Source organism: Rhinoderma darwinii, chromosome 4 (genome assembly GCF_050947455.1).
Source record: "Rhinoderma darwinii isolate aRhiDar2 chromosome 4, aRhiDar2.hap1, whole genome shotgun sequence".
In the NCBI taxonomy this organism is placed as follows: domain Eukaryota; kingdom Metazoa; phylum Chordata; class Amphibia; order Anura; family Rhinodermatidae; genus Rhinoderma; species Rhinoderma darwinii.
In genome coordinates, this window is record NC_134690.1 from 163,851,620 (window position 1) to 163,874,090 (window position 22,471).

Here is a 22,471-nt window from a genome sequence, read left to right on the forward strand (position 1 = left end):
GGGTCTGTTAGACCTATTCTGGCTTTATGCCGTTTTTCAAAGGCACTAGTCACTTTTAAGCAATTAGAGGTTTTGACTCTTGAGCTCTGTATACTCTGTTTTTTGTACCATTTGTACTTTAAACTACTAATATAGATGCACCCCGTGTTGGAGTTACATTGAGCTAAATTAATCTTACATACTACATGCGTAATGCATATATATACTGTAATCAATGTATATATTGGTGATCCAGACAAGGATTTATTTTAGATTCTCTGTTTTTGTTATTTTTTGTATTTAATGTTATCAATAAAGATGTTTAATTTTTTCATACTTTGATATGTATGGACTCTTTTTTCTCTAGTTTATAATATATGTAATCCAACCTATCCACAATGGAATACATACACAACGTATATAACGTAAAGTAACATGATTGTACTCTTTAAATATACACTACCGATAGAAGAGACTTGAGTCTATAAGTCTTTTTGTAAATAAAATTTAGAGTTTTATTAGATCAAAAAATACCATTCAATGAATCTACACAGATGAAAAAGGAGTACCAACATAGGGAAATCACATCATTTGTAAATATTATAATATAATATGCATGACAGCAAAGGCATGGTACAAAAGTTCATAATGCAAGTACATTTAGTAGGTGGAGTACCCTGAAGATAACGTATTGTGACAGAGCAAATAAGTAAAGCCTACAGTATCTATAACAAGCCTACAGTATATCTTAATCATAGTATTGATTATCGATATTTCAGCTCTACATCACAGACCCACAGAATAAAGTGTTTAGTGCAAAATAAATCCAATATATGAGAGCATACAACTGACCTGTCATGCTGGATCCCTAAGTTAGCGTCCTGCCCCTGTGTCTATCGCTATGTATCAGACTGGGATAATTGCTCAGCAGCAGTGTGAATCAGGCACGGTGACACGCTTTCTCTACTTGAGTCTATGGAGATCTATGTGTCACTCATCACAGGCGTCAGCAGTTCCTGTACCACACTAGGTTTGCACAGGGGGGGGGGGAAGAAACTTCTATCATCAGCTACGACTGATAGTTACGACAAGTTCCTGTCACACAGGTATAATGTACAAGAATATAGTGCAGGCTCCCTGTCTGTATACTTAATGTTTCTCAGCTTATTTAGGAGAATATAGCGACAATGATAATCACAGTGTCTCCCAGCATGCAGAAATGGTAAGGTTTTTAGCTGGTCATGTGATGCTGTGCTGAAGCATCATGGGATTCATAGCAAAGCAGAGAGGAAGAGAAAGCTGGGGAAATCTAAGACTCAAGATGGAGGCTTTTTTAAGGCACAGACAATGCAGCAGTTAAAAAAATAATAAAAAAGTACTATATACATAAAAGAAGTGTAGAGAGTGATACTCAGTCAGGTGGGGAATGCAGACATGGAAAGTTGTAATTCCATTGGAGGTCCTCTTTAAAAAACATCATTGTCTTTATTACATACACCATCCATACAAGCTTCACACAGATGCCTCTCGTGAGGTTTGGTTCTTATATATATACGGTGCTTTACATCTTGGATATCTCTGTCAATCTCCTCACGATAACAGTTTTTTCTGATTTTTAAAATGAGATTTTCCAGAATTGCTGTGACATTTTCCACCTTAAATGTAGGATTGATGAAGCAGTCATTGTTACATTGCCGACACATCTGGCTAAAGGGCCGAAGGAGGACAGTGCCTGTCTTGGTTTTTCCGAGACAATAGTGAAAGATAAGGGTGACTCGACTAGAGTTCCAAAAATTAGAGCATTTCAAGCAGGTGAAACTATAAAAAAACATAAATATATTATAATAATAACAGTGCTCATTGTAGTGAAGCTTTACTATACTATACACAGTTACTATCTTTAGGGTAGAACAGGCTCTTGCATAGTAATGGGCCAAAAAGGTCCAGCAGAGGACAATTCCATTAGGAGCTGACTTTAGAACCGGTCAGTTGCTGCTATGGTCTATTGATTTTTTATCATCTGAAATTTAATTCCCATCATACATCAGGACTAATCAAAATTTAGAAATTTCTTTTACCCTGGAACATCCTTCTTATATTTTAAAGCTGCTGTTTAATCCAATTTGAACACATTTTTAGATGAATGGTTGACGTATTTTATGTTGATTCAGCAAATTCCACCAACACTATTAGGAAACTACATGAACAGCTATGAATGATTTGATATATTACTAGAACTGTTCTCTAGGGATCTGCCTAGCTACTCTGCCTCTTGAGGTAACTAATGATGCTACAGCTAAATCCTTGGTGAAGAAAAGTTTGAATGATGTGACAGTCTTACTTGCTTTTGTATCTGCTGCTTGATGTTGAGTACTACTGCTTAAAGGGAACCTGTCAGGTATTACATGATCTGCATGCAGCATGTTATAGACCAGGGACAGCTAAGCAGTTTGAGATATATTGTTGTAGCAAAAGCTTTAGTATAACTTGAATTTATTGATCTAAACTTCTGCTCATTCTGGGCTTTGGAGTCCAGTGGGTGGTCTTATCATCGATACACAGCTAGCCCTGTATCTACACTAATAGGAATGGCTGTCAATCACTGAGTAGGACCACCCATTTAACTCCAAAGCCCAGAATGAGCAGATCAATAAATTACAAATTATACTAAATCTTTTGCTACAAAATATATTAATCTGTTCACCTACTTATGCTTTATAACATTGTGGCTTGAGATTGGATTACATTTTCAACCTGACAGGTTCCCTTCAACTTTTCTGTAACCAGAATATTCAAGTCCCTCTCTTGTATTGTTATCCCCAGTTTTGTTACATTTAATACATATTCAGTAATACTATTGCTGTGGCTTACTTTCAATACTTTACATTTATCCGCATTAAGATTCATCTACCACGTTCAAGATAGAAAGTAAATGGGAGGGGACCTCCAGCTCACCTTAGGGCAGAAGAATTTCAAATGCCTGTTGCGCACGGATCCTCGTGTCGGCACACGTTGGTAAAATTGTAGCAGAGAAGTGGGTAAGGTGGATGTAGATGGAAGAAAAATGAATGCGTAGCCTACGCGTTTCAGACGATAGCCTCGTCCTTAGTCATGGCTGATTAAGACTCCCTGTTTTATGTATATTTATCAAATAAAATTGGAACCAGATTCCATTTTAACACATCTTTGAATAACCTTCCATTTTTTGCGCTGGATCTCACCACTTCTCTGCTACAATTCATCTGCCACCTTTTTGCCTATGCTGACATATGTTACCATCAAGTTCAGTTTTGAGTCTCCTGCTGTTTTGTGTCATCGGAAACTGACACTTTACTTTCTATCATCATCTAAAGGTAATTAATAAAAATATTTTGGCCTAACACAGATCCTTGAGGTACACCACTGCTGACTTTAGCCCATTTTGTGTGTGTACCATTTACAATTATCCTTTTTTATTGTCTGTTAACCAATGCTTAACCCATGAACATACATTGTCGCCCCAGTCCCTACATCTGCAGCTAATAAATACATAGGTAAAATTGGGAAACCCTTATAAGGGGTTACTGTTGACAGGACAACTTATCGCTCTGAACAGAAAATTAAAGGATCCACTAGTGGAGAGATGGGAATCGGAAGCGGGGTATCAGGGGAGTATGGCGATTTTCAGTGTGTTTTTAAAATAAACAAAACTGAATAAAGATTCAGCCTGTGCTTAGCATTTATGTTGAGCTGGTCTTTTCTCTGGCTAAAATGCAACAATCACATGCACACATCAGACATGGTAACTGACATCAGTTAGGCCCTGTTCACATCAAATTTTTTTACGTGTAGCGTGTGGGTCAGGAATGCTACCGACCTATGGTATGCCCTAAATTTGTCCATAGGGCTCCATTGTCAAACAGAGACCAAAAGAGTGTTCTTTTGGCCTCCGTCTGACCAGTATACATCAGTATACTGCAAAAAGAAAAGGTTTAGAATAGCGTAGTGGACTACGCTACTCCATTCCACAGAGTCCAGAGTCTTTTTCTAACATGGTAGTCTATGGGTGAAAGATGCCACTGTATGAGCTTTTAATCAGTTTTCCATGGCATATCCGTTAAACGGATGTCATTATAGTCTATGGGTGACGCATGCCTAACAGTGGCATCCGTCGCCCATAGGCTATAATGGTAACCGTTTAACAAATACCAGATTAAAACCTTCATGTATCTTAATGACGTATCTGTTTCTAGATTTATTATAGCCTATAGATGACAAAAAGTGTATATTTTTTTTGTGTTTTCTATACTGGAAGCAAAATTGATGTGCAATGTCAATTCCACTAGAGGGTGTGAGTGCTATTACATTTCTGAGAGGTTTAGGTAACAGCATTTTTACCTGGCGTGCCTTGCGGTTTGAGAGATCTTCCACCCTTTCATTTTCTGATCATCAGTTAATTTATCCACCAGTCTGTAATTGAACTGCAGAACCCACCTTTTTCTATGTCTTTCTTCTAAGTGTTCTTTTTGCAGGCTATAAAATGTATCAATCCAGATATTTCTAGAGGATATTCTAGCCATTGCTCTATAGAAAAAAAAAAATGATAATAACAAAACAACTGAATAAAATGAAGTCCCAACAGGTGTGTCCGTCTTTTTTCTTCCATGCTGTACTCATACTAGCTCCAGCACTTAATAAATAGCTTTGTCATTCAGACACATTTGAATTATAAACATAAATAAATCATTTTCACGGAGTATTTTAATTATAGTTATTTGCTCATGGCTTGAAAAAAAAAAACATTTATATGAAAATGAACATGCAAGCCAAACTTTATTACAGAAATTCGTAAACCTGACTGACATATATTAACGTGCGTACATTTAACAAAACAAATGAAAGGAAAATGAAAAGGTCAACAAAAATTGCTATGAACTCACATTAGTTAACCCCTTGCGTACCTTCGCCGTAATAGTACGTCGCTGGCCGCATATGCCAGCGTACCTTCGCCGTACTATTACGTCGAAGGATCAAACTGTCACTCTGTGAAATCACAAAGTGATAGCGACATGGCGGCAGCTGTCAGTGATAGCTGACCGCCTCTGTTGCCGTGCTGGGGACAGATCTGCATGCCCCGATGTCGGCGATTGCTGTGATTGGTCAGTCTTTAGAGACTGACCAATGACAGCTATCTATGACGTAGGAAACCGGAGAAAGCTCCTGTCAGCGTCTCTGATCTCATTTCTGTGAGAACTGTGAGGAGATCGGAGAGTGACAGAACTACAGTTGAAAACAGTGGAAAAACAGCGTTTTTAGTGCCCATCTGCCCTTTATAGTGCCCATCTGCCCTTTATAGTTCCCATCTGCCCTTTATAGTGCCCATCATCCCTCAGAATATAACTAATAATATTCTTTAGTGCCCATTAGGGCCCAGCAGCCCTCTCCAGTGCCCACCAGCCATCTTTAGTACCCACCAGCCATTTTAGTGCCCACCAATCTTTAGTGCCCACCAGCCCCTTTTGCTGCTCATTATAGTGCCCATCAGTCCTCCCTAGTAACAATCAAACCTATATAATACTCTTCTTTAGTGCCCATCAGTATATTAGCCCCCTTTAGTGCCCAGCAGCCCTCTCCAGTGCCCACCAGCCATCTTTAGTACCCATCAGCCATTTTAGTGCCCACCAGCAATCTTTAGTGCCCACCAGCCCCCTTTGCTGCTCATTATAGTGCCCATCAGTCCTCCCTAGTAACAATCAAACCTATATAATACTTTTCTTTAGTGCCCATCAGTATATTAGCCCCCTTTAGTGCCCATCAGCCCTCTTTACTGCCCTATCCTTTAGTTCTTCATAAAAAAAATATAAAAAAACAAAAAAAAAACAAAAAAAAAAATACAAAAAAAGTTTTAGTAATTTAGTAGTAATTTTGTGTGCTACTTTTGCACGTCACAGTTTCCTTGCCAATACTGTTCAGGAATTTAGTTTTGCACGTCAGGGTTAGTGCAGTGTTATTACACACCCGTAATGTCTCGTCTATTTAGCGTGGAGGAGGCATATGCCATTTTATGTTCAGATACAGATAGCGCCAGTGAGGGTGGATCTGAGTTTGTGTTATCCTCCTCCAGTGATGAGGAACCCCCTCAGAAACGAAGCAGGGCTAGTGATCCGAATGAGCCCAGCACAAGTGACCCCAGCACCAGTGACCCCAGCACCAGTGGCCCCATATGGCTACCGCCTACCTCTTACACACCTGAAATTCCTGCGTTTACCTCTGCCCCTGGCATAAAAATAAATCCAACTGACTTTCAGGAAATAGATTTTTTTAAATGTTTTTTTTCGGATACTTTAGTTGACCTAATGGTTGTGCAAACAAATTTATATGCACAACAATTCTTAGGCAAAAATCCGACATCCCATTATGCCAGAACCCAAGCTTGGCACCCAACCAATGCAAATGAAATTGCAACCTTCTGGGGGCTCTTGCTCCACATGGGCCTTGTAAAAAAGCCCACCATCAAATCGTATTGGTCCACAGATATTTTGTACGATACACCTGTATTCCGTGCTGTGATGCCGCGAAAACGTTTTGAGGCCCTTTTAAAGTTTTTGCACTTTGCTGACAATGAGCAGTGCCCCCCCCCCCCCCCGGATCATCCAAATTTTGATAGGCTGTTCAAAATTAGGCCCATCATCACATATTTTAATTTGGTTTTTGCAGAAGTTTATGTTCCTGAAAAAAACATAGCCATTGATGAATCGTTAGTCCATTTCAAAGGACGGCTTCATTTCTGACAATACTTGCCAGACAAAAGAGCCAGATATGGCATAAAAATATATAAACTGTCCGAGAGCCAGTCTGGATACACACACTCCTTTCGTGTGTACGAGGGGAAAGACAAACAGATTAGTCCCCCAGAGTGCCCCCCAGTTCTTGGCACAAACGGTAAAATAGTGTGGGACCTGCTGCATCCTCTGATGGATAAGGGGTACCACCTATACCTCGACAACTTTTATACCAGCGTTCCGCTTTTTAAGTGCCTTGTTGAAAGGAAAACAATGGCCTGTGGCACTGCTTGCAGGAATCTAAAATACCTCCCAAAGCCTTTTCTTGCTGAGAAACTGTCAGTTGGCGAAACCAGGGCACGATATGATGAAAATGTGCTCCTGGTAAAATTCAGGGACAAAAAAGAGGTCCTCATGCTCTCCACCATGCATGGCAACACCACAAGCCCAGTTTCAGTGCGTGGAACAAGCACCACTGTTTCAAAGCCTGTATGCATACAGGCCTACAACAAGCATATGGGAGGGGTGGATTTGGGAGATCAACTAATGAAGCCATACTGTGCCATGCGAAAGACGAAAGTATGGTACAAAAAACTGTCCGTATATTTAATTGAAATGGCCCTCCTCAATTCTTTTATTTTGTACCGAAGTGCTGGCAATCGTTCTAGGTACCTCGAGTACCTTGAAAAAGTAATTAAAAAATTAATTTTTAAAGACCAAGAGGAAGGAGCGAGTAGCAGGGCTTCAGGAAGTGAGGCAAATAGAATTGTCCCTGGCCAGCACTTCCCCAGTGAAGTCCCCCCAACCGAAAAAAAGAGCCATCCACAAAAACGATGTCGCGTGTGCGCGAAGAGGGGTATCCGAAAGGATACAATATATCAATGCAGCACTTGCCCCTCCAAACCAGGGCTTTGCATGAAAGAATGTTTCAGAATTTACCATTCTTCAGTGGACTACTAATTTTTTTCATGCCATTTTCAGGATGTCCATATAAACTTCATCTTAAATTTTATGTCACCTTCATTTAAAAATTGTCCACTTGTGCACCAATTGGATATATAAAACAAAACAAAAAATCATTATACCCCTAGATGAATACCACCATGGTGGCCCAAAATCACCCAAGCAAAAACTAGGCCTTGAAGAGGCTCATGGTACACCTTCACTTCCGGGCCTCACCGTGTGCCTCAATACAAAAAGGTCCTATATAGGGTATCAATGAACACAGGAAAAAAAAATGAATGAATTGTGAGTTCTTTTTTTTCTCATTGGTGCTTGATACATCCCCAAAATGTTTCATCAAACCCACGCGTTTGTAAAATAAATAAAAATTAAAATTCTACCAATTTTGTTTTAATTCCTAATCTGAAAAGTAAAATTTCTCACTATACCACTAGATGAATACCTTGAGCGGTGTCGTTTTCTTAATTGGGTCACATCTTGTGAGTTTCCTCTATATTGGTACCTCATGGGCTCTGAAAACACAATATGATGCCTGAAAAATATTCCAGCAGAATCTGTGATCAAAAACCAAATGGTGCTCCCTCCTTTCTGACCCTTGCCATGTGCACATATAGCAGTTTACAGCCACATATGGGGTATTGCTGTAATCAAGAGAAAATGGGTAACAAATTGAGCAGTGCTCTTTCTCCTATTGCCCCTTGTATAAATGAAAAGTTTGGGGCTTAATCAACTTTTTATTGGAAAAAATGCAAATTTTCACTTTCACTGCCCAATGTTTATGACTTCTATGAAACATCTGTGGAGTCCAAATGCTCACTACACCCCTAAAACAAAATCCTCAATGGGTGTAGTTTCCAAAATGGGGTCACTTCTTGGGGGTTTCCACTGTACTAATACCTCAGGGGCTCTTCAAATGCAACATGGCGCCTGAAAACCATTTCAACCAAATCTGCGCTCCAAAATCCAAATGGTGCTCCTTCCCTTCTGAGCAGAAGTTTATGACCACATATGGGGTATTTCCGTAATCAGGAGAAATTGCTTTACAAATGTTGGGGTGCTTTTTCTCCCTTTTTCCTTGTAAAAATGTGAAAATTCTATGTTTTTTCAGAAAAAAAGTATATTTTCATCTTCACAGACTAATTTCAATAAATGCAGCGAAAAACCTGTGGGGTCAAAATGCTAACTATACCGCTAGAAAAATTCCTTGAGGGGTATAGTTTCCAAAATGGGGTCACTTTTGGGGGGTTTCCACTGTTTAGGTCCCTCCAGGGCATTGCAAACATAACACGGCACCGAAAACCATTCCAGTAAAATCAGCACTCCAAAATCCAAATGGCGTTCCTTCCCTTCTGAGCCCTGCTGTGGGTCCAAACAACAGTTTATTACCACATATGGGGTATTGCCGTAATCGGGAGAAATTGCTTTACAAATGTTGGGGTGCTTTTTGTCCTTTATTCCTTGCAAAAATTCGAAATTTCTACGTTTTTCAGAAAAAAAAGTATATTTTCATCTTCACAGACTAATTCCAATAAATGCAGCGAAAAACCTGTGGGGTCAAAATGCTAACTATACCGCTAGAAAAATTCCTTGAGGAGTATAGTTTCCAAAATGGGGTCACTTTTGGGGGGTTTCCACTGTTTAGGTCCCTCCAGGGCATTGCAAACATAACACGGCACCGAAAACCATTCCAGTAAAATCAGCACTCCAAAATCCAAATGGCGTTCCTTCCCTTCTGAGCCCTGCTGTGGGTCCAAACAACAGTTTATGACCACATATGGGGTATTGCCGTAATCGGGAGAAATTGCTTTACAAATGTTGGGGTGCTTTTTGTCCTTTATTCCTTGCAAAAATTCGAAATTTCTACGTTTTTCAGAAAAAAAAGTATATTTTCATCTTCACAGACTAATTGCAATAAATGCAGCGAAAAACCTGTGGGGTCAAAATGCTAACTATACCACTAGAAAAATTCCTTGAGGGGTATAGTTTCCAAAATGGGGTCATTTTTGGGGGGTTTCCACTGTTTAGGTCCCTCCAGGGCATTGCAAACATAACACGGCACCGAAAACCATTCCAGTAAAATCAGCACTCCAAAATCCAAATGGCGTTCCTTCCCTTCTGAGCCCTGCTGTGGGTCCAAACAACAGTTTATTACCACATATTGGGTATTGCCGTAATCGGGAGACATTGCTTTACAAATGTTAGGGTGCTTTTTGTCCTTTATTCCTTGCAAAAATTCGAAATTTCTACGTTTTTCCAGAAAAAAAGTAGATTTTCATTTTCACAGACTAACTCCAATAAACATAGCAAAATACCTGTGGGGTCAAAATGCTAACTATACCCCTAGATAAATTCCCTGAGGGGTGTAGTTTAAAAAATAGGGTCACTTTTGGGTGTTTCCACTGTTTTGACACCACAAGACCTTTTCAAACCTGACATAGTGCCTAAAATATATTCTAAAAAAAGCAGGCCCCAAAATCCACTAGGTGCTCCTTTGCTTCTGAGGCCTGTGTTTCAGTCCATTATCACACTAGGGCCACATGTGGGATATTTCTAAAAACTGCAGAATCTGGGCAATAAATATTGAGTTGCGTTTCTCAGGTAAAACCTTCTGTGGTACAGAAAAAAATGTATTACAAATGAATTTTGTAAAAAAAAATGAAATTTTCAAATTTCAGCTCTACTTTACTTCAATTCCTGTAAGACGCCTAAAGGGTTGAAACACTTTCTGAATGCTGTTTTGAATACTTTGAGGGGTGCAGTTTTCAAAATGGGGTGTTTTATGGGGGTTTCTAATATATAGGGCACTCAAAACCACTTCAGAACTGAACTGGCCCCTGTAAAAATAGCCTTTTGAAATTTTATTGAAAATTTGAGAAATTGCTGCTAAAGTTCTAAGCCTTGTAACGTCGTAGAAAAATAAAAGGATGTTAAAAAAACGATGCAAACATAAAGTAGACATATGGGAAATGTGAAATAGTAACTATTTTGTGTGGTATTACTATCTGTTTTACAAGCAGATAGATTTAAAATGTGAAAAATCATAATTTCTTCATATTTTCTCTAAATTTTGGTGTTTTTCACAAATAAGCAATAAATTTATCGACAAATTTTTTTCACTAACCTAAAGTACAATATGTCACGAGAAAACAATCTCAGAATCAATTGGATAGGTAAAAGCATTCCGGAGTTATTACCACATAAAGTGACACATGTCAGATTTGAAAAAATGGGTCTGGTCCTCAAGGCCAAAATGAGCTGGGTACTCAAGGGGTTAAAGGTGTTTTATGGGTTTCAGATATATTTTCCAAAAACTACTATCAGAATTAAAAAAAGAAATAAATGTCCGCTGTGGAAAGCTGTGTGTTTTTTGTTTTAAAAAAAAATAAAAGTAACCAAATCGCTTTGTCTTTGTGCCAGTCTTCCTCTGTACCCTGTGATGTTTAAGTCTCAGTGACATTGTGTTCATAACTACATCCGGAAATCATACAGTCACGCAAATATACATCACTAAGGACGCAACATTACTGAGGACTAATGATCACAATGGTTGGAGAAAGACTGACAACAAGGGATACAAAATACCAACAGTGAGTATATTACAACACTTTATTTTTCTGTAGGTTCCAGGGTTATTTAGTGTGGGGAAGGGGTAAAGTCTCAATCCTAAACAACTGCTCTAAAGTAAATTTCCACTTTCAACTATTGGTTTAGTATTCACTTATACAGTAAAACCTCACCAGAATATCCACCTATTAACAAGAATTCCCCCCAAAAAAGACCAGATTTCTCTGTGACAGATTTGCAAGAATATTATAGTCTATGAACAGTGGCCCCCTTTAGAAAGACCAGCTCACTTCTGACCAAAGAAGACCCTTTTTATACATGTTTTTTACTGGGACACCCTTTGCTATGACTGCATTCATTCCTTAATTGACCCTTCTCCGCACTGCTGTGCCCTATGAAATAAAATGCAAAGTGGGGCAGCAAGTCCTAGCAGACGACAAGAGGAAGCTAGTGAGGGAAGGGAGCTACCTAGCTTTGAATCTCTTCTCGTGCTTCATTCTTTTCAACGCTGAAGCTTTCCCTGATTGAATGCATAACAGGGGAGCAAGTCACCACTTACTCGAGGTTGGAAGTGGAGTTGTCAAGCTTTGTGAGCAGCTGATTTCATGCTGCATGTGAACAGAGCTGAGCCCATGCGATAAGCTGCAGCACCCCTTGCCACTACCTGTTAAGGAAGTTTACTGTATGGTTATTGAGTTTGCATGTTACACATAAGTTACATAACTAGGTACACGGCAGGACAATGCTTCACAGATTCATAGAATACAGTACTGTATGCTATTTGTAATCTGTTTTATTAATGTCACGATTTTGGGTTGTGTCATCATTTTGTGTGTTTATTTGTGTACTGTACATGTTTGCTGACTGAATTAACCCCTTTTGTACATGTATGGCGCAGTGATGGCACGAGCTCAGGAGCTAAGCCCACGCCATCAGCAACAGGTGTCAGCTGTAACATTGAGCTAACACCCTGTCAGGTTCTGCGTTAGGGGGGCAAGCTGGGCCATTGCCCAGGGGCCCCATCCTCTTAGGGCCCTCTGTCCACTATAGTAGCCATAGTAGCTGTTGTGGGGCCTACAGCATGAAGGAGCCTGCACAGCCCAGCACGTAACATTTATGGACCGGGTGAAACGGGCCCCCTCATGCCCGGTGGCATCGCTAGCACCGGAGCGGGCCCTGGTGCTAGCGGCAGCCACATTCACTTGTATCTGCATCCTCCAGACACAAATACAATTGAATATTATAGGCTGCAGGCCATGTTAGGCCTGCAGCCTATAAGGAGCTGGGAAGAATTCCTGCGCAGGCCAGTGTGATAACGACACTGCATTATGCTGGTCTGCGCAAGGGTCGCGCCTGGAGGTTGTGAAGCGCTACATCCGTCGGGGGGAATGGGGCTAGGTAAGTACAATGTTTTTTTGTTTTTCTTGGATTGTGTTACACTATATACAAGGATATGGGGGAGCTGTGTAGCACTATATACAAGGGGGGCTGTGTTGCACTATGTACAAGGGGGGGTTGTGTGGCACTATATACAAGCGGGGCTGTGTGGCACTATATACAAGGGGGGGATTGTGTGGTACTATATACCAGGGGGGCTGCGTGGCACTATATACAATGGGGGTTGTGTGACACTATATACAAGGGAGAGGGGGCTGCGTGGCACTATATACAATGGATGGGGCTGTGTGGCACTATATACAAGAGAGAGGGGGCTGTGTGGCACTATATACAAGGGAGGGGCTGTGTGGCACTATATACAAGGGGGGCTGTGTGGCACTATATACAAGAGGGGCTGTGTGGCACTATATACAAGCGAGGCTGTGTGGCACTATATAAAAGGGAGGGGGGCTGTTTGCCACTATATACAAGGGGAGACTGTGTGGCACTATATACAAGGGGGGCTGTGTGGCACTATCTACAAGGGAGAGGGGGCTGTGTGGCACTATATACAAGGGAGAGGGCTGTGCTGCACTATATGCAAAGGAGGGGGTTGTGTGGCACTATATACAAAGGAGGGGGGCTGTGTGGCACTATGTACAAGGGGGTCTTGTGTGGCACTATATACAAGCGGGGATGTGTGGTACTATATACCAGGGGGGCTGCGTGGCACTATATACAATGGGGGTTGTGTGGCACTATATACAAGGGAGAGGGGGCTGCGTGGCACTATATACAAGGGAGGGGGCTGTGTGGCACTATATACAAGAGGGAGGGGGCTGTGTGGCACTATATACAAGGGAGGGGCTGTGTGGCACTATATACAAGGGGCTGTGTGGCACTATATACAAGAGGGGCTGTATGGCACTATATACAAGGGAGGCTGTGTGGCACTATATAAAAGGGAGTGGGGCTGTTTGGCACTATATACAAGGGGGGACTGTGTGGCATTATATACAAGGGGGGCTGTGTGGCACTATATACAAGGGAGAGGGGGCTGTGTGGCACTATATACAAGGGAGAGGGGGCTGTGTGGCACTATATGCAAGGGAGGTGGGTTGTGTGGCACTATATACAAGGAAGAGGGGGGCTGTGTGGCACTATATATAAGGGAAGGCGGCTGTGTGACACTTTATACAAAGGGGGGCTTTGTGCCACTATATACAAGGGGGCTGTGTGGCAATACATAAAAGGGGGGCTGTGTGGCACTATATACAAGGGGAGGGCTGTGTGGCACTATATACAAGAGGTGCTGTGTATATATACAAGGGAGGGCTGTGTAGCACTATATACCAGGGGGCGTTTGGCACTATATACAAGGGGGGCTGTGTGGCACTATATGCAAGAGAGAGGGTGCTGGGTGGCACTATAGACAGGGGGGCTGGGTGCCATTATATACAAGAGAGAGAGGGGCTTTGTCACACTATATACAAGAGGGGACTGTGTGGCACTATATACAAGGGAGAGGAGGGCTGTGTGGCACTATATATAAGTGGGGCTGTGTGGCACTATATACAAGGGGTTGTGTGGAACTATATACAAGCGGGGCTGTGTGTAGCGCTATCTACAGAGGGCTGTGTGTTGCTATCTATAGGGGGCTGTGTGTGGCGCTATCTACAGGGGATGCTGTGGCGTTATATACAGGGGCACAAAGGGGGCATTATTAATGTGGGGACACAAAGGGGCACGGTTACTGATGAAGCACTTTTATTGTGTTGAGCACTGAGGGATCATTATTACCATCTGGGTCACTGTGGATTACGAGTTTGTTTAGAGGATGGGGTATAGGTGTGGAAGGTGCTGGAAAAGTGAGAAACCAACATGTCTGTGTGTCAAATTCTGCAGAGACGAGTCGTGGCTGGAATAAGTCGTCACAGTGGTCTGGGCCGGATGGAAAAAAAAAAGGAAAGTGACTGACTCTAATCAGAGAAGACATCACCTGTGAGTCATTGGATATAAATGTGCTGTAATCACTTATATCATCAGCAGAACTGTGTATAACTGGCATCTACCACTAAATAGTCACTATATAGTGGTAATATTGGTCTTTGTATGGTGATTTTTGCTCAGTAACAGTACGGAAGTATTATTCCGTCACTATGTGGTTATGATGTGGCAGTGTTATTCAGTAAGAATATAAGGGTATTATTCAGTCACTATGTGGTCATGGTGTGGCTGCATTATTCAGTAATATTATGGGGGTATTATTCAGTCACTATGTGGTTACGGTGTGGCGGTATTATTCAGTAACAGTACGGGGGTATTATTCAGTCACTATGTGGTTATGGTGTGGCTGGATTATTCAGTAATATTATGGGGGTATTATTCAGTCACTATTGTGGTTATGGTGTGGTGGTATTATTCAGTAACTGTATGGGGGTATTATTCAGTAACAGTATGGCGGTATTGTTCAGTAAAAGTATGGTGGTATTATTCAGTCACTATGTGGTTGTGGTGTGGCAGTATTATTCAGTAACAGTGTGGGGATATTATTCAGTCACTATGTGGTCATGGTGTGGCTGTATTATTCAGTAATAGTATGGGGCTATTATTCAGTCACTATGTGGTTATGGTGTGGCGGTTTTATTTAGTAACAGTATGGGGGTATTTTTCCGTCACTATGTGGTTATGATGTGGCGGTATTATTTAGTAACAATATGGTGGTATTATTCAGCCACTATGTGGTTATGGTGTGGCTGTATTATTCAGTAATATTAGCATCAACACTGGAGCGGCAGGGGATTTATTAGGTTAGTAATATTTGGTTAGTAATGTTAGTAATGTTTGCTTTGTTTCTTTATTACATTTTCTGCAGCTAGTTTCTTATCTTATACTCTCAGACAACTCATTTAAGGCCACAACTGGCTGCATCTTTAAAGAGGTGCCCTATCTTTATAAGTGCCCTATCTCCTACATAATCTGATAGGCGCTGTAATGTAGATAACACCAGTGTTTTATATTTTGATAAACGATCACTTTTTAGCACGTTATGAGAAATTTTAGATTTATGCCAATTAGTTTATTAATGCCCAACTGGGCGTTTTTTAACTTTTGACCAAGTGGGCATTGTACAGAGGTGTGTATGACGCTGACCAATTAGCATCATACACTTCTCTCCATTCATGTCCATTTGTACTCAGCACAGCGTGACCTCGCTGTGCTGTCACATAATTAACTTTACTGAAGTGTCATGAGAGTGAATAGACATCACCTCCAGCCAGGACGCAATGTCTATTCACACTCCCGACACTTTGGTAAAGTTTGTGTGGGACGTACTCACAGCACTGCGTGATCTCACGAGATCACGCTGTGAATGACAACACAGCTGTGCTGTGTGATTAAGTCCCACAAAAACGTTACCTAAGTGTCGGGATTGTGAATAGACATCGCATCCTGGCTGGAAGCAATGTCTATTCACTCTCGAGACACTTCAGTAAAGTTAATATGGGTGTATGTGACAGCACAGCAAGATCACGCTGTGCTGAGTACAAATGGACATAAATGGAGAGAAGCGTATGACGTTGATTGATCAGTGTCATAAACACCTCCGTACAATGCCCAATTGGTCAAAAGTTAAAAAACGCTCAGTTGGGCATTATTAAACTAATTAGCATAAATCTAAAATTGGTCATAACTTGCTCAAAAATGATAGTTTTTCAAAATAAAAAACACTGTTGTTATCTACATTACAGTGCTGATCACATTATGTAGGAGATAGAGCACTTATAATGTGGTGACAGAGCCTCTTTAAGGGCACAGCCAGACGTGTCGGGGTTTTTCCGCTGCAAATGTTGGTGCAGATTTTGGGCAATTACGCAACGAATCTGCACCAACATTTGCATATTTGACAGGTAATTCAGACGCTGCAGAAAAGACAGCGGACTAGCCACAGATTTCAGTTTTTGCATTGCAAAGGCTCAAATCCGCAGTGAAATTCCGCTTCTTCTCCGCAACAGTCAGTACATGCTGCGGAGGGAAAACTTTGCACTGCAGTCTATGGTCCGCAGCGGAGTTTTCCGCAACGGCTGAACTAACTTGCCTAAAAATTTATTAAAACAACTGTAAAAAACAGCCGCTGGAGAATTCCACTGCGGACTGTCCGCAGCGGAATTCCACAGCAATTCCGCCACGTCTGGCCGTGCCCTAAGAGGTTGAACAGTTTAACCAAGAATCTGTATAATTTTTACTTGAGAGGACCACACCCATAAAAGACAATTTCTGTGCGATTTTGGGTGGTCATCTCTAAGAGATTTCACTGTACTTTTCTTAACTTTTTAGGGTACATAAAGTTTTTTTTCCAAACTGTAAAAGTACTGGATAAGTGCTGGTTTATGTAGCCTCCCCTCAAAAATATCTCCACTCGTGGTGCTCTCAGACAAATCTGGCCCAACTCTTGAGACATAACTGCTGAAGCGTGTTTGCAGAATTGCTAAACTGCAGGGGAATAATACCAAGACGAGATGTGACATTCTCATATACTGTACAAGAAGTCCCTACTTGATCTCAGAAATGCCTTGTCTTCAGCCAAGCAGTCCTACCCCTCCTCTCTTATATTCTCTCAATCCTGTTATCTCAAACAACTATTCAATACATTTAAATCCCTACTGCAGCCTCCACCTTCTGCCCCAGGATCTTCTCTGAAGACCTGTCCTTAAAAACAAAAAATGAACTGATCAAACCACAATCATTGCAGTTTGCTCTGACCTCTCTAACCCCTCCTCTGATCTCCGATAACAAATGTCACTCCCCTTCTCATACAGAGGTTCAAATACAGGTTCCTTTGCTTGTTTATAACTCTTATCTCATAATTTTCCCTCTTGACCCTAATTCGCTCTAATCTCATTCCTAACCTCTCTGACAAGAATATTAAACTCTGTTCTCACTTGTGTGGTTGTTTTCTTTTATAACATATAGCTACATATAGATACTTCAAAACCACAAAAAAGGCCATACTTACTAGGTAGGTGGGTGGGTGAAAACCCGTTCCCATCAGGACGCAGACGGGTCAAAGAATGCTGCAAAAGGAGTGTGCATTAAATAGTGATAGCCCCTCCCACTAGTCTTGAGGGGAGACGCGAACTAAGTGCTCAAAGGTGTGCGATAAATGAGTGTCAGTGTAGTGCTAGGGTGTGAATGGATGGTAAAAAATAAATATGTATGTATGAAAGTGTCAGAACTGTGTAATAATGTAATAAAAATAAATAAATAAATAAATAAATGTGATGAATAGGGGTCAGTGCTGTGAATAGTACATGGGGTGTCAGTACTATGTGTAATACGTGGAGGGATAATGTGCTGGTCGTAAGGCATGGCGTATCTTGCCGAATAACAGCCTATTTGTAACGCCGCTAGTGTTAGCTAAAGCGGGCTGCTCTGCATTCCAAACCAAACGCCAGCACATCATACCCTCCCAGCATATAAGACCCGGCTGCGTCCTGAAAAAAAGTGTAGTATACGTAGTAAGAAATATCCATGAAACATGGGGTATTAGTTGTTATTTTGGCCAAAATACGCAAAGCTCGCAACCCAACGTCAAGGGTCCCCAGTGCCTTGCGAGTCCCTAACCAGAACTTTTTGTTCCTAATTTAAAAACACAAACAGAAAAAATGGGACATAGATATCATCAAAACCACAAAAAAGGCCATACTTACTAGGTAGGTGGGTGGGTGGGTGAAAACCCGTTCCCATCAGGACGCAGACGGGTCAAAGAATGCTGCAAAAGGAGTGTGCATTAAATAGTGATAGCCCCTCCCACTAGTCTTGAGGGGAGTGGCGAACTAAGTGCTCAAAGGTGTGCGATAAATGAGTGTCAGTGTAGTGCTAGGGTGTGAATGGATGGTAAAAAATAAATATGTATGTATGAAAGTGTCAGAACTGTGTAATAATGTAATAAAAATAAATAAATAAATAAATAAATGTGATGAATAGGGGTCAGTGCTGTGAATAGTACATGGGGTGTCAGTACTATGTGTAATACGTGGAGGGATAATGTGCTGGTCGTAAGGCATGGCGTATCTTGCCGAATAACAGCCTATTTGTAACGCCGCTAGTGTTAGCTAAAGCGGGCTGCTCTGCATTCCAAACCAAACGCCAGCACATCATACCCTCCCAGCATATAAGACCCGGCTGCGTCCTGAAAAAAAGTGTAGTATACGTAGTAAGAAATATCCATGAAACATGGGGTATTAGTTGTTATTTATAGTTGCGAGCTTTGCGTATTTTGGCCAAAATAACAACTAATACCCCATGTTTCATGGATATTTCTTACTACGTATACTACACTTTTTTTCAGGACGCAGCCGGGTCTTATATGCTGGGAGGGTATGATGTGCTGGCGTTTGGTTTGGAATGCAGAGCAGCCCGCTTTAGCTAACACTAGCGGCGTTACAAATAGGCTGTTATTCGGCAAGATACGCCATGCCTTACGACCAGCACATTATCCCTCCACGTATTACACATAGTACTGACACCCCATGTACTATTCACAGCACTGACCCCTATTCATCACATTTATTTATTTATTTATTTATTTTTATTACATTATTACACAGTTCTGACACTTTCATACATACATATTTATTTTTTACCATCCATTCACACCCTAGCACTACACTGACACTCATTTATCGCACACCTTTGAGCACTTAGTTCGCCACTCCCCTCAAGACTAGTGGGAGGGGCTATCACTATTTAATGCACACTCCTTTTGCAGCATTCTTTGACCCGTCTGCGTCCTGATGGGAACGGGTTTTCACCCACCCACTTACCTAGTAAGTATGGCCTTTTTTGTGGTTTTGATGATATCTATGTCCCATTTTTTCTGTTTGTGTTTTTAAATTAGGAACGAAAAGTTCTGGTTAGGGACTCGCAAGGCACTGGGGACCCTTGACGTTGGGTTGCGAGCTTTGCGTATTTTGGCCAAAATAACAACTAATACCCCATGTTTCATGGATATTTCTTACTACGTATACTACACTTTTTTTCAGGACGCAGCCGGGTCTTATATGCTGGGAGGGTATGATGTACTGGCGTTTGGTTTGGAATGCAGAGCAGCCCGCTTTAGCTAACACTAGCGGCGTTACAAATAGGCTGTTATTCGGCAAGATACGCCATGCCTTACGACCAGCACATTATCCCTCCACGTATTACACATAGTACTGACACCCCATGTACTATTCACAGCACTGAACCCTATTCATCACATTTATTTATTTATTTTTATTACATTATTACACAGTTCTGACACTTTCATACATACATATTTATTTTTTACCATCCATTCACACCCTAGCACTACACTGACACTCATTTATCGCACACCTTTGAGCACTTAGTTCGCCACTCCCCTCAAGACTAGTGGGAGGGGCTATCACTATTTAATGCACACTCCTTTTGCAGCATTCTTTGACCCGTCTGCGTCCTGATGGGAACGGGTTTTCACCCACCCACCTACCTAGTAAGTATGGCCTTTTTTGTGGTTTTGATGATATCTATGTCCCATTTTTTCTGTTTGTGTATATAGATACTTCGCATGACGGTTACAGGTTACAGATGGACTCCATTTGCTTACAATGGAGTTTGTCGGATTTCACCCTTTGTTTGGACAGGAAAAATAGTGTTGCAGAGCCTCCAATGCAGATGTGAACATAGCCTCATTTGGCTATAAAAGTCCCCCACTGGTATTCCAACATCTCCACCTAAGGCTATGTTCACATCAGCGTCAGGACTCCGTTCCGACGTTCCATCTGAGCTTTGACTGACACAAACTGAAACCGTAGATTTCCGTTTCCATCACCATTATCTTCAATGGTGACGGATCTGGTGCCAATGGTTTCAGTTTGTCAACCCTTGCACAACGGAGACAAACTGAAACCATAGGCACCGAATCCGTCACCATTGAAATTAATGGTGATGGAAGCGGAAACCTACGGTTTCAGTTTGTGTCAGTCAGTGCTCCGTTCCGACGGAAAGCTCAGACGGAACGTCGGAACGCAGCCCTGACACAGATGTGAAGGAAGCCTAACATGTCTAGAGCTGCTTACAGCTTTCCCTCAATTCTTTTTACTTGAAAAATATCACATACATAATACAAAATACTAAACAAAATCACAATTCATTATTACCCACCCCACTCCCTTTCCCTCAATTCTTGATTTTATTCCCTATAGAGTAAGCTTTTATGGATATGACTCCTAGTTATTTATCTTGTGAATACTGTAAATTTTCTGTACTACATACTCTTTTGTATTTGTTACAATATGTTACCTCAATATTGTTCTCAATGTAAAGCGCTACAGAACATGATGGAGCTATATAAATGAATTATAATAATAATACTCATATTACAAGTGCAAAAATGCAAACAGTACATGAAAACCACCCCTGACCTCTTTCCCCTTCTAGAATATTGTCTCTAATTAGGAATAATGAAATAATTTACACTTTTATGAAAAATAATATTTTGTCATAGTTCTTATTAGCAGCAGTAGAAAAACACTGAAATTAGTTGAATGCATTTTTATGTACATATGCACAGTGCATCTTTCAGTTAGTAAACAATGTCCACATATTATACATGGGCTTTAATAAACAGTACTTAAATGGTTACAATAGTATTTATTAGACTACAAAAAGAATTAAACATTTAGTATACAGTACTGAAAGAAACAGAAATAAAAGAAAAACAGTATAAAGTTATGTTATACATACCCGAGTAAGTGAAGCTGACTCAGAAATACTCCTAGTTCTGGGCTATGTTGCCTGGCTTTTATATCTTGTAGCTCTAGAAGAGAATAGAAACTGAAACTATGTTACTGCAGAGTGGAATTCCTGCACCTATTTCAAAGCCAATAATCAGAACTAGAATATAAATAACATAGCTATGTTAACTATGCTGTCTGCAGGACATCTACAACATACCTTAGGACTGAGCAACATTTACAATTCATGAACAGTCTCACTGTGTATATTTATATTTTATAATTTTATTATTTTTTCTTTCTTTATTTATATATATATATATATATATATATATATTTTTTATATTTATTTCTTGGTCATTTTTTCAGTTTATATTTATTTGTTATTTTGGTATATTGATATATGTAATATATGAGCTGCTGTGTACATATGCATATAATTTTATCTTTAGAGTATCTGTCCGGTCATCCTTAGTACTTTTGCATAAATTAGTAGTCCCCGCTTCTGTGATTTCATATCTCTCTTCTTGTTCAAGTAATTTTGGTTGCCTTTCCTGCGATGCATGCACAGACGCTTGCACGCGCATGCGCCCTGGGACCCACAGCCGCGAGTGCCACTTAGCGTCTGGCTCTGTCATGGTGATTTTGTCATCAGGCGGTGCCCAGTCATCTGACATGTGGCGCGTCGCGTACTGTGTGCGTCACCCGGCGGGCGGGTCAAGCGCCGATTTGCATCCGTCCCAGGTGAGCTTAAACCTTGTCCCACTACCATATAAACCTCTGGAATTTTAATGCATGTAGCCTCCTGACGAAGCCGGTCTACAGGGCGAAACGCGCGTCGAGGCGTTCACTCATCCGTTCACTTTGGTACTTCTGCACCGCTTTCCACAATGTCCCAGGGTATGTGCTGGCCTCTTTTTCTTATATTTATATTTGTACATTAGCTAGAGTTAGGTTCAGTCCCTAGGCTATTTTTGCCTTCATCCATTACTAGGGCTTTTCTAGTCTAGCCTTTGCCCACGTTTATCTTTTCCCCTGTGGATTTATTTTAGCGTGTGCTTTGGCCAT

General features: G+C 40.9%; 1 protein-coding gene across 1 annotated transcript; it reads right to left on the reverse strand.

Annotated features, from left to right (window-relative positions):
• Nucleotides 1-496: 496 nt before the first annotated feature.
• LOC142759532 (receptor-transporting protein 3-like) lies at nt 497-21,476 on the reverse strand. Its single transcript, XM_075861801.1, has 3 exons — nt 21,414-21,476; nt 4,357-4,542; nt 497-1,797 (listed from the first exon to the last, which is right to left on the reverse strand). Exons 2-3 carry the CDS (start codon nt 4,536-4,538, stop codon nt 1,446-1,448), a joined length of 534 nt encoding a protein of 177 aa, XP_075717916.1. The 5' UTR covers nt 4,539-4,542; nt 21,414-21,476; the 3' UTR covers nt 497-1,445.
• Nucleotides 21,477-22,471: the final 995 nt, after the last annotated feature.